The sequence below is a fragment of the Neoarius graeffei genome, chromosome 27 (genome assembly GCF_027579695.1).
Source record: "Neoarius graeffei isolate fNeoGra1 chromosome 27, fNeoGra1.pri, whole genome shotgun sequence".
Taxonomy (NCBI): Eukaryota; Metazoa; Chordata; class Actinopteri; order Siluriformes; family Ariidae; genus Neoarius; species Neoarius graeffei.
The window spans coordinates 5,114,088-5,131,837 of record NC_083595.1 but is presented as its reverse complement, the minus strand read 5'-3'; the positions used below and the strand labels follow the sequence as shown (position 1 = coordinate 5,131,837).

Genomic DNA, 17,750 nt, shown 5'->3' with positions numbered 1-17,750 from the left:
CAGAACTGGTCGTGATCTTGGTCTGGACCTCCCAAAGTCAATGACCAGCTCCTTGGTCTTCGAGGTGTTGAGCTGCAGATGTTGCACCACACAGCAAAGTCCCTCACCAGGCTCCTATTGACCCATCCCACGACAAATGTGGCTGCCATTTTGGACATGAACTACCAGTAGTCTACCACAACCAACAACGAGGAACGATGGCGAAGCATCGAAAGGAATATAGCAATCAAAAAGTTTTTACTTTCAGCAAGACTTCCATCATGCCATTATATTGTTGTGCACCTGGATGTAGTAACCATCAACACACAAGGCAAGATTTATCATTTTATTGGATCCCGACAGATGCTGACCAACGGAGAAGATGGATAGCGGCCATTAACAGGAAAGATTGGCAGCCCTCGGCATACCAACGCTTGTGTAGTGACCACTTTGTTGGAAGTAAGACGAATAAAATTAGCCAGAAAAGGCATTACATTGCTGTTAACATTTTGTGGCGGCGAGTGTGTAACCAAATAGGTTAAAATAACCCATTGTAACCTCTTTGTTCTTCTGTAGTAGCTATTAGCTAATGACATTAGCTAGCGTTGTGTTCCTTTGCTGTTGGTAGACTGTAGAACAGATCAGAGGTAATGTCCTACAAATAAGTGTTCAAAACAAGAGGAACATGTGTTTGTCTCTTAAATCCAGGCCGTTCCCTGTAATCTGTAACAACGGTTGGAGAAAGTAATGGCAAATAGTGAGTGCACAAACCATAGAAGGTAAACTGTACACAGCGCCAGGGCAGTGTGATGGTATGTCTACTTTTAGATTGTGTTAGCTTATCAATGAACACACTCGTCACTCGACAAGTTTCACGTCTTTACGACGGATACTTAAATGTGTGTTAGGTATTATTGTTGCAGTCTAAGCAGTCATTGTAGCAGCTAGACTGTGAAGTGAGTGCCACCGGTCGGAAGTCGTTCAGCTTGCTGGGCCGATTCTTTTTGGGAACTGGAACGATACATGATGTCTTCCAGAGGGTAGGCACTCTCCCCAGCTGCAGGCTGAGGTTGAAGATGTGTTGGAGCGGTTCACCCAGTTCAGCAGCGCAGGTCTTCAGTAGTCGGGGACACACCTTGCCCAGGCCTGCTGCTTTCCTGGGGTGAAGCTCTCTCAGTTGACCTCTGACCTGGTTTGCAGTAATGCATGGAGGAGTCTGTGTTGAGGGAAGGAGAGATGGCTGCAGTGAGGGGGAGGGTGGGCTGGTTGAAGTCATTCAACTTGTTCGCCTTCTCCACTGCCCCCTCAACAACTCTGGTCTTTGTATTGTGGCCTGTGATTGTTTTCACACCTTCCCAGACCTCCCTCATGCTGTTGTTCTTCAGCTTCTGCTCCACCTTTCTCCTATGGACCCTTTTCAGTCACGTGACCTTCATAAACGCGACCGCCATTTTGGACATGTAGTGGACTTCGGCTCAAATCGGTTTGAATGCGAGGAAGGCGACAAACAAAAGAAAAAGGAGCGAGATGCAGAAAACTGTATTTACTAGTTTACTGTAATTATGATCTGGTAGCCATTTACACCGGATCCAGTGTAAATAGTTGCCGGAGCCAACGTCCGAGGTTCCGGAGCGCGCGCGGTGGCTCCGGCCAGAGCCGCGAGCGAGCGCGCTCCGGAACCTCGGAAGTTGGCTCCGGCAACTATTTACACTGGATCCGGTGTAAACAGCTGCCAGATCATAATTACAGTAAACTAGAATGGAATGTTAACAGCAATGTAATGCCTTTTCTGGCTAATTTTATTCGTCTTACCTCCAACAAAGTGGTCACTACACAAGCGTTGGTATGCCGCTATCCATCTTCTCCGTCGGTCAGCATCTACCGGGATCCGATAAAATGATAACCCTTGCCTTGTTTGTTGATGGTTACTACATCCAGGTGCACAACAATATAGTGGCATGATGGAAGTCTTGCTGAAAATAAACACTTTCTTTGCTGCCGTTCCTCAGTGTTGGCTGTGGTAAACTACTGGTAGTACATGTCCAAAATGGCGGCCGCGTTTGTCGTGACGTCACGTGAAAAGGGTCCATAGCTGTCCTTAGCTTCCCTCACACAGCATTTCACCTCCTGCTGTGCTGCTTTCATCGCCTCCCTGTCCCTGCTCCTGAAGGTGGCCTTCTTGTTGAGGACAGCTTTGACTTCCTGTATTACCCATGGCTTGTTATTAGGGCAACACCATACAGTCTTAGCGGGGGGGACCACATCTGCACAGAAGTTGAGGTAATCCGTCAGACAGTGTGTCAGCCCCTCTATGTCCTCACAGTGTGGGCTAAGCAGCACATCCCAGTCTGTGATGTTATAGCAGTCTCTGAGGGCATCTTCCATTTCAGGGGACCACCTCCTGATGGAGCTAGTTGTTGCAGGCTGCCTTTGGACCAGGGGGGTGTACTTCGGCTGTGGAGTCATATGCCTGAAAGACTGATTGGAGAAGAAAAGAGTCTGAAACTGAAGACATTCTGTGACCAAGTCAAAGCAAAGCCATCAGCCAAGTCTGGGAAGGAGGTCTCATCTCATTATCTCTAGCCGCTTTATCCTTCTACAGGGTCGCAGGCGAGCTGGAGCCTATCCCAGCTGACTATGGGCGAAAGGCGGGGTATACCCTGGACAAGTCACCAGGTCATCACAGGGCTGACACATAGACACAGACAACCATTCACACTCACATTCACACCTACGGTCAATTTAGTGTCACCAGTTAACCTAACCTGCATGTCTTTGGACTGTGGGGGAAACCGGAGCACCCGGAGGAAACCCACGCGGACACGGGGAGAACATGCAAACTCCACACAGAAAGGCCCTCGCCGGCCACGGGGCTCGAACCCGGACCTTCTTGCTGTGAGGTGACCGGGCTAACCACTACACCACCGTGCCGCCCTGGGAAGGAGGTGATTCTCAAAAATGATCAAAGTCCGTTTGGAAGGCTTATCATCATCAGCCAGAGTAGAAAGATAAAACTCCAAGAGACCTTGTCTTATACCCTAGGGACAGTTTTTTTCCCTTTAGCTAGTGTTAATGGCTCTTTAGCAAAGACAGACAAGTCTGCTTTGCTTCATCTACTTGAACAGAATGAAGCATGTATTGTCCCATCGGTACCAGGAGGTAGTGTGCTCATGATTGATGGAATGGCAACTATCACCTCTACCCCATACTTTTGGTGAACTTGATCAAGTCTTAGTTAGCACCACATCACTGGCTCAGAAGTATGAGAGCACTAGAATAGGTTGTGACTGACACCTCTCCAGATATTACCATAAAAAAAAAAAAAAATGCTGAGAGGGGAAGAAGGGCTGCCACAGGTTCTCAAGTAATCCAGCTTTATGAGAAAGATCAAAGGATTCCAAAGCAGAAGAAATTCCTTGTGGCTGGCAAAAACAAAGAGGCTTTGCTGAGTTTCCTGTTCGAATGTTGGAGTAACTCAGTTGCCATGAATTTCGGTCTCTTCATGGCACATGCTAGAACATGGCAAGTAAAAGTGATAATTCTACAACAGAGGACATGCCGATCGTGAAGAAGCTAACACCAGGCTGGTGTTACAAAGCATGCTGCTGCTAATAGGCATCAAGACATCATAAAGAGTCCCGACACGGATGCGACTATAATTGTCCTCCCACATCTACAAGCCATTGATGCCAATTTATACTTTCTAACAGGAGTCAAAAACAGAGTTCTTAATCTACAGGAAATAGCAGCCACTCTTTCTCCTGACAAATGTAGAGCCCTTATTGGTCTTCACACCTTCACTGGGTGTGACTCTGTTAGCGCGTTTTACAGGAAAGGAAAGAAAAAGGCTCTCGGTTTCCATGGAAGAGGAGTCATTTGTTGAAAAACTTTGTTCTCTTGGTGAGCATTTTGATGTATCAGAGGACCTGCTAGATGAGCTCGAAAGGTTTGTTTACAAATTCTATGGATTGGATCTCTCGTCTGTCAGTGAAGCAAGGTACAATATATCCTGTGGATCACCCAAGTCCCTGGAATAGAGTCTCCCACCTACGAAGGAAGCACTGAAGCAGCACACCGACAGCAAATTATCAAGCTGTCGTATATAAAAGAGCTCTCAACCAGTGGATTTCAGCACTGACTCCTCCAGGAAGAGGTTGGAACATCTCAAACAATAAGATCTCCATTTGCCGGATGACAAATGATCCCACACCCAAAGATGTCCTTCAGCTCATTCGCTGTGCGTGTAAATCTGGGCAGTGCTCGACTAAATCGTTCATGCAGGTTATCAAAACTTCCCTATACTGATCTCTGTTGACACAATTAGCGTACAAATCAGTCAGATTTGTATTCTGATGATTTGGAGTCCGATTCAGACGCTGATTATACAGACATGGAATAATCTTTCTTCCTGGTATGGGATTCCAACATTGTTGTTTCTCAGGCTATTTATATCAATATTACTGTGAATTTTCAGGCAGTACGTCAATATTATGATTAATTTGAAGAAAATCTTAGATGTTTGTGCAATATAAAATGTCATATGTCAAATTGTGTTATTCAATCTATATGCGTGCGTAGTCCTGGCTATAGTATAATTGATATGACTACAGTCCCAAAGATTTATGGACAAGAGTGCTCTGAGAGCGCAATATCACCCGCTGGCAACTGTGCCATAACTCTGGTAAAACGCGACTGAATTGAATGAAATTGCAATATGCGTATTACCGACAGAACAAAGAGTCCCATCAAGTTTTGTGAAATTCCTCCAAAACATTGTGAGAGGAGTTGATTTCAGAAGGTGAGTACTCTTCCCGGGATGGACAGACGGACATCACCACGACATAATCCTCCTTCGGGCCCTTCAGCCAGTGGGGGATAAAAATTGTGAGGGAAGTTGATTTCAGAAAGCCAGCACACCTTGATGAAATTGCCAAAGTGCAAGTTTGTTATTAATCAAGGGCATAACTCTGGGAAAACTTGCCCAAATTAAACGAAATTTCAGTACATCTGTGACGAATCTCAGTCATCCAGGTACATAGTAATCTGTGGTTGGTTGAAGAGAGCAACTGGACTTGCTTGAAGATTCTTGAAAACGTTTTGCCTCTCATTTTAGGACGAGAGGCGAAACGTTTTCAAGAATCTTCAAGCAAGTCCAGTTGCTCTCTTCAACCAACCACAGATTACTATGTACCTGGATGACTGAGATTCGTCACAGATATGTTTCTACGCACTTTGGGATGAGATCCCTTCGACTGGTGCGGGAGTATGAGAGGACTTCCAGAAAACTGGCAGACATCTTAGCCAGAGAGGATCGTTCATTTGTGTCAACCTGGAATGACCATCACTGAACAGAGGTGGGTGTCTATGACATCTTTTATCAGCCACCTACAATGCAGCCATCAGCATTCTGATTCGAATTCTATGATGATCCATGAGAGGATAAATACTGGATACTCCCTATTAGTCAGACAGAACTGAGAATGCCTTTAGGATGAGAGGCGAAACGTTTTCAAGAATCTTCAAGCAAGTCCAGTTGCTCTCTTCAACCAACCACAGAAATTTCAGTATGCGTATAACGGTCATACAACAAAGCCTTCTGCCAAGTTTGGTGAAATTCCTCCACAAATTGTGAGAGGAGTTGATTTCAGAAGAACGTACACCCTCATCAAATTGCCAGGTAATTTAATCAAGGGTCAAAACTCTGGTAAAATTTTCACAAACGAAATTAAATCGCGTTCTGCGTATTACCGTCATATAACAAGGCCTTTTGCCAAGCTTCAAGAAATTCGTCCAGAAATTGAGAGAGGAGTTGATGTCAGAAGGCAAACACACCTTCATGAAATTGTCAAAGTACAAGGTGGTTAATCAAGGGCTGTAACTCTGGTAAAATGCGACCGAATTGAGCAAAATAACAACATGCGTACCACCGACATACAACAAGGCCTTTTACCAAGTTTGGTGAAATTCCTCCAAAAAAAAAAAAAAAAGTGAGGAGTTGATGTCTGAAGGAGAAAACACTTATATGGAATCGTCAAATTATAATTGTTAAATCAAGGGCTGCAACTCTGGTAAAATATGACCTAATTTGATGAAATTACAATGTGTATTACCGACATAGAACAAAGAATCCTGTCAAGTTTTGTGAAATTCTTCCAAAAATTGAGAGAGGAGTTGATTTCAGAAGGTGAGCACCCTTCCTGGGACGGACACTGCCACAACATAATCCCCCTTCGGGCCCTTTGGCCAGTGGGGGATAAAACGCGGTTTGAAATACTTCTGTTTATTAATACTAAGGAACTTGTATATCAGGCTTATCTTCAGTAATTCCCTGAAATAATGACTTTCAGTATCAGGTGACCCTTGTAATCACGTTTATTCTGCAACCATTCAAATATTATCTCTCAAATTTTGGAAACTATATTTGGAGACATTTCATTGTGGTGAATAAATATCAATTTATGTTGCCTATTCTGAATAATTATTTCTGGTCAAAGTCGTGCTCAGATGCTAAAATGTCCATTTTTGACAACTTCAAGTTGCATATCTCAAAAACTGCAGGAAATTTTTCGTGGACTTCTATTATTGTTTTTTTTTTAATAACTTTAAGATATGAGAAATAGAAGAAAAAAAAATATTATCCCCCAAGATGTTGGAATGAGATCCATTTTGAAGCGCTCCCCTGTGTTTGAGCAGACGGCCTAGCAGCAGCATCCAGACCAGTGCTCCTCAACTGGCTTTGCTTCAGGACCCAGTGCACATGTTTTTAATCATTTTTTGAGATGTATCCAGATCCCACTGCTTACTTTAAAAAAAAAAAAAAAACCTCACTCATCAGGCTTGTTTTGTGTGTTTGGTCTCTAAATACTTTATGAACTTTGTTGGCTTCATGCTTTCCTCAGCCTGAACCTCACTCCACACACCAGGCTGCTCATTTGGTTAATATTGTAAAGCTTCTTTCCAACCTTTTATATGAAGAGGGAATTTCACTCTGCTTATCAAACGTTAGCACCAAATGTTTACAAATTAATTAGCGCCAAATGTTGATTGGCCACAGAGCATGACGTGACAGCATTTTTCACTGGCTATAGAGAGTGTGCCTTTATTACCGTTTTTTTTTTTTTTTTAAACGGTAATTTGCTTGGTCATTTTTTTCATGTGGAAATAAAGGAGGCGTGGCCTGTATGTGCACATCAGTCTCAGTGAAGGAGGCGTGGCCTGTGTGTGTCAGCTTGACTCAGGGAAGGTGGTGTGGCCTGTGTTACCCCTTTTCCACCAAATCAGTTCCAGGCTGGTTCGGGGCCAGTGCTGGTTCACAACTCGTTCAACTTGCCAGCCAGCTGAGAACCAGTTTGCTTTTCCATAGCTCGCGGTGCTAAGCGGAGCCACGTCATTGGGCCAAAAAAAAAAAAAAAAGTGTATTTCCGGTTACGTAGATTTCAAAACTAGGGTCGGTAGGCAGGCATTTTTTTTTTGAATTTTTTTTTTCAAGATGGCTGCCATAACCTATATTTAGACAGGAATAATTTCACAAAATATAATGAATTTCTTTGCAGGTCACCCGAGTTACCACTTTCTGATGAATCTGATGCAGCATGAGACACCTTTTAACATGAATTTGTCTGTAAATTTAACAGCTCAATACACCATGAGAGAGAGAGAGCAGCCCCGCCCCTCTCTGCTCCGAGTGGAGCTCGTCGCCTTGGTAACGGTGCAGGGAAAAGACACAATATAACAAGCAAAGAGCGCTTTTTCTCTCAGAGTTCCCTCTCCTCGAACAACGCTGATTTACACGCAAACGAAAGGAGCTATTCACAAAATTCTTTCACATTGAGTGCTACAAGGCTCCCATGAACACAGTAATGTAATTTTTTTTTGTCCCTAGTGTAAAAAATGTGGACACTAGAGCGAGTTAAAAACAAGTGACATTTCTGATTTTGCAGTAAAAGCGCTGCCACGTTTATAATGTGAGTCTATGGGAGAGTGCGGCTGTCCTCTCCTTACTCTCAGGCTTCTCATTCAAAAACTGTAAATCCTATCGCTCAGGGAGACACTTATCTTGATTCACACAATGTGTGACTACAACTTTTGAGAAAGTTGTGTGTGTAGAGTGAAACTTGTGGCTGAGAAAACAGTTTAAATGAGAAAGTTAGAGCTTTTTTTTTTCAAGCTGCCTACACTCTAAACTCCTGAGCTGCACTGGTGTGTAACGCCATAGACACCCATTATAAAAGTCTGAATTTCTCCAGATTTGATCATGGTGTTTGAGCTGTGACTGATCAAAAAGTATAGAACCCAGCAAAAAAGTTGAATGCCAGATTCACACAGGAGAATTTTGTCTCCGTTTTAAAGTTTGAATCATGTCTCTAGGTGAAAGACAAAATAAGCGTCATCTCTGCTTCTGTTCCCGCCGACGGCCCCGACACACTACTGCCTCCGCCGAGTGCGCGCGCACACACCGCATGTCGGGGCCGCGGATGAGTTACTCTCCCCTGATCAACGAAGTCTGCGGGGAATTTTTGGTTATTATCGGTACAAACAGCGCGAATCACAACTTAAATGAGTGCGGTTCAGTTTGACATTACTGTCAGTCCGTTAGATAAACATTTAATTTTATTAAAATCTAAAATTAATATTCAGAGCCTGTGGGCTACAAAAATAAGTAATTAAAGTAGCCGGCTGGACTTAATTGTGTAGTCGGCTGTATGGCCGGCAGCCGGCGCTTGTGGAAAGCCCTGATTTTCCCAGTGAGTGACAAAAACTTCCGGTTCACGCGGTTGGGTTATATGTAAAAGTCGCGACTGGGAAAAAAACGAAAAAAAAAAAGTTTAGGGTCGGTCGGGTAACCGGAAACACACTTTTTTTTTTTTTTTGGCCTTACGTCGCTGTATACGTCAGTTACGGCACTACATTTACATAAACCTTGGCGCGAATATCAAAGCAAAAACACGGAAGCAGCAGCAGCGGCAACAACAACAATAATGGATGGCTTCGCGTTTGTACAGCTGCTGCTTCTCGTCGCTTAAAAATGGCGATCTTTCGCAGTCTTGTTATTGTTGTTGGTCTTAACAACTCCGCCCCGCTGACATAAGCGGTTCTTTCCTCTGGCCCGGCAGAGAGTTGGTGCTAGCCTGGAACCGGTTTTTCTGGCCCCAGAGCCAGTTCTTTGTCAGTGGAAACAGAAAACCCGGTTCCAAACTAAGCACTGGCCCCGAACCAGCCCTGGAACTGCTTTGGTGGAAAAGGGGCATGTGTGTTTCAGTCTCAGTGAAGGAGGCGTGGCCTCTGCGTTTGTGTGCGTGTCAGCTAGACTCAGGGAAGCAGGCGTGGCCTGTGTATGTGTTCCAGTCTCTGAAGGAGGCGTGGCCTCTGTGTGTCTCTGAAGACCATGCTGTCATATAACATCAATGAAGGGTGGAAAAGGAAAGTAGAAGTGTGTGTGGGAGGTGAGAAACACGCTACAGTGTAGTGATTGAGCAGAAGAAGAAAGAAGAGATTAAGAAAGCGGAAGACGGAGAGAAACACTCCCAAGATGTACAGGTTAGAACAGATCCCTGGCGATCCCTCATATGCAAAAGCCACACACGGATATTCATACATAATGCGCACACACACAACCACACCCTTCTGTAGTTACACAATTCCAGTTTACTGTGCAATTAACCAAAGCCCAAGCTTTGATTACAGACTGACTCAGAGTCCATGACCCAGTGCCTTGAGCCATAATTATGGCCCTTACAACCATGCGTGCACGAGTGTGCGCGCGCATGCAAGAGCAAACAAAGATGATCAGGTTCATGCAGAGCAGTACACATCATCAACCTCAAGAAGACTCCACACACATTCAACACGACGACTCATTCGACTTTCCCAGAAAAGCCACGGCTTTATGACGAGAAAAGGACATTTGGTTTGACCTCGAGGTTCTGACCGCTCTATCAGAAACCCCTTTAGGACCGAGCTGGAGGAGGATGTAACCCAGGAGCTGTGTCCAGAATCACTCCGGTGCATCTTAGGCCAAGTTTACATTAGACCGTATCTGTCTCGTTTTCTTCGCGGATGCACTGTCCGTTTACATTAAACCGCCTGGAAATGCCGGGAAACGGGAATCCGCCAGCGTCCACGTATTCAATCCAGATCGTGTCAGCTCCGGTGCTGTGTAAACATTGAGAATACGCGGATACGCTGTGCTGAGCTCTAGGTGGCGTCGTCATTGGACAACGTCACTGTGACATCCACCTTCCTGATTCGCTGGCGTTGGTCATGTGACGCGACTGCTGAAAAACGGCGCGGACTTCCGCCTTGTATCACCTTTCATTAAAGAGTATAAAAGTATGAAAATACTGCAAATACTGATGCAAATACTGCCCATTGTGTAGTTATGATTGTCTTTAGGCTTGCCATCCTTCCACTTGCAAGTGGCAAGTGATAAGCGCTGGGATCACACACACAGCGGCTCAGTCCCGAATCGTGGCTTGTGCACTGCACTCGCGCGCTCTGTGAGCTGCGCAAGGCCGGAGTGCGCACCCTCCAGAGGGCACTCGCTGTTCAGGGCGAAGTGATTTGGAGCACAGGATGCCTGCGGAGCCGAGCGTATCCGTGTATTGGTGTTGCTGTGTGCACACTAATCGTTTTAAAAACGTTAATCTGATGATCCGCTGATACGGTCTAATGTAAACATGGGCTTAAACTGGGCGTACACTGTGCGATTTTTGGCCCGATTTTGACACGATTTTCACTCGTGCGACTATTTTGGAGATCGGGCCGAGTTTTGGCTCAATCGTGCGTCTCGGATCGCGTAGTATACATGGGGTAACGACAAGCGATTAACACCTCACGACCTCCTCCTGATCGATCGGATAAAAATCAAACCTGTTTGAAATCCTGAGCATCGCATCCGAGCATCGGATCGTATAGTGTGAGAACAGGAATCGTAAGCTGCGTGCTGTTTACCCCTGCGATTCACTTGTACAGTGTGAGCAGCAGCTGAATACCGCGATTGGAAAAAAGAAAAAAAAAAAAAAAAAAATCGCACAGTGTATGCCCAGCTTTATGTACACCATGTACGAGAGAGCCGGTTTGAACAGAACCGCTTTAAATGAGCTGAAGGCGGAGTTTCCGATCACTCTCAGTGAAAGAACATGCATCACTTATCGCGTATACACAGGGAAGAGGAGTTTGTGATGGAGCCAGAAAAGATGGTCTAAAAATCACACTACACAGGAGGCGCAGAGTTACAGCCGTGTTACGGCTCCAGGGTTCCTCGGTTCAGTCCTGAGCGCGGGCTGCTGTGTGGAGTTTCGCGCCTTCCGCCGTCCTGGGGCGGGTTCTTTTCAAACACACACCAGTGTGTGGATTAGGGAGTCTAAACGTGAACGAGTGCGTGTCCTATCCAGGATGTATGCCGACCTCTCACACAGCGTTCCCGGGAGAGACTTAGAATCCACCGCTTACTGAAGACGGAACGTCAATAAAAGATTAATGAGCGATACAGTAGGCTGTGTCCCAAATCACCAGGTGTGCCCTCACAAACTCGCTGCTGGCCTGGAGAATAGCGATTTGAGACAGAGCCAGAAAAGTTGAATGACTTCCTGTGCACAACACCAAACTCAAGGCTGCAATCTTTCATTACAGTGACGTGCTCGGATTTGTAGGAGAAAGCCGTTTATGCTTTTTTATTTTTATTTCAGCTCAGAGTTTTATCTTTAAGGTCACGGCTTTGCCTTGCTGCAGATGGTATGATGGGGGGGGACCCCAGACGACTGTTAAATTCCTCCAGAGGATGAGGAATGCAGAGGAATGAGCTTTAACCTGCGCCATTAATCATTAATGCACATGCGGCACAGAGCCAAACACAAGACAGCGTTCATCCACATCAGCTTTCACAACAAAGCCCAGCTGACTTTAACAACCGTGGACGTGCTATGAGCAGTCCAGTACTCGTTCTGAAAACTTGACATAAAAATATGCACCGTTCTGCTGTTTGTCTTCTTCACAGGTTGAGCTTAATGGCTGCCGTCGACATAAATGAGGGCGGAAGGTGCCAATACTTTTCTCTGTGTCAAAATGGAAAAAACACGTCGATGAAATACAACAAAAAGACAAGCGCTCATGTAAGCCCCGTGCTCTATTGGCCATGGAGTGCACTACAAAGACATTATAATGTACCCTATGTAGTGAGTGTTAGTAGTTAATAGAAAGGCGGTTATGATTAATCCAAAAGACGTGAGGTTTTTACGTGAATTTCATCACGTAAACGTAAATTCAACCTAAATATCAGCAAACAAGCACTCAAACTGGATACGATAAATCATACAGGACAAGGTCGAGTCTGGCGCTGATATAGGAGTCCAACTCGAATGTTCGCGCTCCTCTGATAATGAGGTAAAACATGATGAAGAGGAAGTCGGGTTGGGAAAGTGAACACACAAGGCTGTTGTTCTTCACCACCAGTCCACGGGTTACAAGTAATCCTACAGGAAGCTTCCATTTTTAAACACTGCTCCCATCTACGTTTATTTTTTGAACCGTATATTGTTTAAAACTCAAAAGCGTCAAATGATATCACAAGTTGCAAGTTGGATTAAGCGAGAAAAACAAAAAGACACGGAGGACAGAGTGCTAGTGAAAAACAAGTCTTGTTAATGAGGGAGCATGATGAGTATAACACGTTATTATTCCGAATAACTAAAAACAGCGTGTGTATGTTTGGGATGTTCACTGGTAGGAAATGTGACGTCCAACTTAAAATATCAAGTTACACGAGTGGCTCAAAATATCTGAAGCTACAGCAAAGGCAAACAAATTCATCAACAAAGTGCCACTGATCCTTATTTCACCTGAATTAGCGGGAATCTAATCTCCGTTAGTTAGCTAGCCAGCCAATACTAGCTAGGATATGTTAGTGTGTGTATGCTGTGAAAAATATATGATTTATCATCAAGTAAAATTATCTAACATTTCTTATTCTGTGATTATAAACCAAACAGAAGGTGATCCAGCCTGTCCTAGACCCTTAGATGCATCAAGCTCTCAGTCACCTCACTTGGTCAGAGCACCCAAGATAAAGACGTCTTTCTTGCAAGAAGAGATATTTAGCGCGCTTTCATGTTTGCCACTGGCCACGGTAGAACTGTGCATTTTTGGGCAAAAACTAGTCTTAGGAATTAGCTTTATGAAGTAGTGTGAATTTAAACTCAGGAATTGTTTAATTGTGCACACTGATCTTGTGTTCTATGTTCTCTCAGTTGTTTTGTTTAATAGACAGGCTGTAGCATGCTCTCTATTCCTTCCTAACACCTTTAATTTCATTATTACACATATTTTGACCTCATCAAGATTTCAATGGATTTAGTAATGTTATAAGCTAGTGGAGTTAGCTACCACGGCTAATTCTTTTGTCTCATTAGCAACAGGGCTAATCCTTTTGTTTCCACCACGTGGTCACCTCCCCCACACACAAACACACCTTAGATAACATTCCAAGGCCCGTTTTATTCCAAACTTTACGGCTCATTTTCCCGCGCTCACATTCAAACCCTCTTTGTCTCCTCCTTCCCATACCGCGCAGTCGCGCACAGGACACACCCCTTTTGTTCTCCTTAACATCACGAGGTAGAATTCTTTTGCCTTAGCTAGCAACTCAGGCTAGTCTTTTGTTTCAGGCCACACACACACACACACATACCTCACTGTTTGCTGCTGACCATTTGAAGATTTCAACTGCTATTATTCATTTTTTTTATAATAAATTCAATTAACTGATAAACTGTGTCTGTGTTGCTTCCATATTTTTGAAGTCATCCAATCTCAAAGAATTCCAAAGTGTATATGAACGCCATTGGTTGTAGTATTTAGGTAATACGGTAGTGATCATAATTTGGAATATACCATAATTTAGCTGTTTGGTAATTTATTATTAAGCACCAAAATTAATGGTATTATTAATGAGACTGATTTAATGAGACTGATTTAATGAGACTGATTTAATGAGACTGATCACTTAACACCAATTGCACATACATATACCTACACTGGCATGGGATTCAGAAGGAGGCGTCCCGCACGTGACGTCACGAAATTAATGTTTGCCAGGAAATCCAAATGCCAAGTTTTTTCCGAGGCGGACCAATTCGCCTCAAATGGCTTGATTTTAACTGAATTTTTCTGGTATTGCGCAAGGTAAAAAAAAAATTGCAGAGAATGCGAGATGTGACAGATATTTGACCAAAAGTTTAATATAAAATAGGAGAATTACACTGATCTTGCTCCTAAATATACCAAAAGATGTGCACTTTAAAGTCAAGAGCTGGAGGAGAAAAACAAAAACAAACGACACATCTCAATGCAGGTGTGTGAGAGCATGCTTTTATATCTTGGTGTGGAACAGATGTCCCTGCAAGGATTTAGATTTAGCAGAGCATTAATTAACTGCAATAATCATGATGGCAGGGACAGTTCTGCTAATATGGCAAAGAACCACAGAGAAGAACAACAACAATAATACAGCACTCGGCCTCCTTCCTGCTCACTGTACTGTTGAGAGATTTGGTATGTGTCTACAACAATCGGGGTTCCTTACAGTACTGTGTACTTCTCCTTTGAAGTTCCTCAACAGTCAGTGGACACACACAAGGTAGACGGGTATGAGGTACGAGAGATAAGACTGAATAAGAAAAACTGTAGAGCATCATTTAAATAAAATTAGCATTTAATCACGAGAACCGAAATGACTGGGAGATTTGTATATTAGACTCAGATGAGCTCCATCAGATATGAAAATTAACGAATAGGACGGATTCTGGTGAGAGAGAGAGCATGCGCACGCGCGCGCGCACACACACACACACACACACACACGTGTCCTCCGCCCCCCGTGCTGCCACACCACCACCCTGGATGCCTTGGGAAATGAAAGCGACTTAACAGCCACTCATCATTCTCCCTAAAATAATCCGTGTGCTCCCAAAAACCCTCTCGTGTCAGACAGACGCGTAAAGATCTTCTAACAGAGTCGGAAAAAGAAAGACACAAATGTACTGTACGTGTGTAAGGAGAGTACAATTACAGAAGCCTGAGGTGTCAATCTCTGTCGTAACAGTACTACATTACTGAAGACACATACACCATCTCTCTCTCACACACACACACACACACACAGGTCCGACTGGAAAAAGAGGAAAGCATGGTGGCAAGAGATAAACCTGACACAATGTCATCTGGAACAAAGGTCACAACATCAAAGTGTGTGTGTGCGCGCGCACACGCGTCCACTGATTCACAGAAAATGGTTTCATAAAAAAAAGTCAATAACCGTCAGTGGAACTCATCTCTCAGTGATGACTGAACACGACGAGATTTCTGAATGTGACTTTTTTTTTTTAAAATCACGTCGATGTATCGATTAGTCGCTCAAACACCCGCAGCAGCCAATAGTGGGATTATCAACACGGAAATAAAATACCAGATATTCATCTGTACGAGAAATTAAAATAGGTCTGGATGATCCGCGTTTCATTTTTGATAGACGGTGCACGTGTGTGTACGAAAGAAAAAACAAGTCACTTCATTGCATGAGTGCAAATTAACAAACTTCTGCACCGCTCAAAATTTACACACTTTCCACATAAAATAAAAAGAAACAAATTTTTAAAATTGCCAGACTCCACTGAACACCTTACTTTTTTTTTTTTTAGAAACTAGCTTTTTAACTCGTGCGTTTGTGAAGGATTTTTTTTCTGCATCAGAAGCAGTCCTAATTGTGTAATTGTACATGTTTTGTACATTCAGAAACAAAGTTATCAAATATTTGTCTTCAGCATTACATATTTTAGACCTGAAATGCTCTGGATATTGGAGGATTTTTATTTTAAATTATTTCAGCCAGACTCTTTTGACTTTTTTCACTCAGACAATCCATTTATTTATTTATAATTTAATACTTAGAATCAAAACACATATGCAATTTTAAGAGAAAATCTAAAGAATCTGGTTGTGTGCATTAGTAGTTTCTGCATGAAAGGGTTTAAAAAAAAAAAAATTCTCTGCTCTCACTTATCCAACATAGAAAATTTAGACCTGAGTGTAGAAATCATTGTACGACAGGGTTCACGTGGGATTCATGAAACGCTCGTATCTCGCCAATCACAGCACAAGAACGCTCAGATGTTATAAATGTGGTGGCTGAAAGTCATCTTCATTTAAAATATCACGCCTTGGTTTAAAAGCCACACCTCTAGAATTTACGACATGGAGAGGTATAATACGGCCAAGAAGAGAAACTTGTCCACCCTCTAAACGGAAGCTCTATCATCAAACGTTCAGCATCCCTGTTCAGCCTGAAAAGTAGCGGCGCAGGACGTCAGAAAAATACAGCGGGAGGCGGGGGGGCGACCCACACTGATGCAGTTAACAGCACCGCCGTCAACAATCAAAATCCAGCTGATGTTTGAATATTTAATTTATACATCCATAATTCATACAGCCTCTATACTGTATACAATAATAATATAACATCACAAAGCTTTACATGTCAGTGAGGGGGAAAAAAAATGTTCAGCTCTCAAACACCACCATAAAACACAAATATACGGTTATTTCCTCATTTTAATGATGTTTCAGATCAATCAGAGCCAGACACCAGTGGTGTTCAGCCTTCTATAAGATAAACCTGCCTGGAGGCTCACAGAGCCAGACAACCATGAGCTCTGAGAGAGAGAGAGAGAGAGAGAGAGAGAAAGGATAAGCATGTACATGTGTAAGTCTGTGTATGTAATGAATTTTGAATAACAGAAAAAGGAGGAGGAGCAGGAAACTCCTGCTCATATAACACACAAACAACGCTATGTGAAGAGGAAAAGAAACCTGTGTGTGACATTCTTCCTGCGCAGTTGGAATGTATATATAAAGGAGTCTCTCTCGCTCGCTCGCTCTCTCTCACACACACACACACACTCACTCCCTTCCTGTGTCCTGTTGTTTTATCTGTGAGGCCTTGCTGATAGAGCTGCTCATGGTTATTACAGAGTGAACTGTGTGTGTGTGTGTGTGTGTCCACTGCTATGACTTTATTAATGTCTCAACTGACAAACTTTCAGCAGTCCATTATTTCACATTCCTCATTCCATTAGTGATTCATTGTTCCTCACACACACACACACACCAGTTTCACACTAGTCCTAAGACATTACTGTCATTCCTTTGCTCCATCCCTCCTTCACATCCTGTTATCCAAGAAAATTAATTAAATATTTGATTAACCAGTTTAAACGTGGCTCATAAACGAGGATGGCTGAATATCATCCGGTATGTGTGTTTGTTAGGAAGCCTGTGTGTATGTGCGTGTGTGTGGAAGAACAGGATGTTGCTCACCTTAAAGCTGCTGAGCTCTTGTTTCGTGAAACCGTTACTGTGAATAATCTTCATCTGTTTAACCAATGTGCTCTTACCACTCTCAGCAGCTCCTAAACACACACACACACACACACACTATTGTATCAGAACATATCAGAGCTTATCAGGTTTTAATTTGCAAATTTGGGCCATATAACACCAGGTGAAGGTATGAAGGATTGTGGCTGTTTCTAATTTGTATGTTCATATCAAAATTTTTTTTTTTACAATTTGCATATTTGTAAAAACAAATTATGGTCATTTAATTTGCATATTCATAGAATATATACATTTCTAGGCATTTACTCTTAGCATACACATCAAACTTGGACTTTTGGCCATTCCTGAATTTGTAATATTTAAAAATATGAACTGTGTAGTCA

At 43.2% G+C, this 17,750-nt stretch overlaps 1 protein-coding gene across 1 annotated transcript in view; it reads right to left on the bottom strand.

The window, feature by feature from the left end:
• The window catches only part of gnav1 (guanine nucleotide binding protein (G protein) alpha v1), a 91,199-nt gene that overhangs the window by 51,671 nt on the left and 21,778 nt on the right, over positions 1-17,750 (bottom strand). Inside the window, exon 2 of the mRNA XM_060911470.1 lies at positions 17,347-17,438. Within this exon, the coding sequence (XP_060767453.1) occupies positions 17,347-17,438 (92 nt within the window). The remainder of the gene's footprint in view (positions 1-17,346; positions 17,439-17,750) is intronic.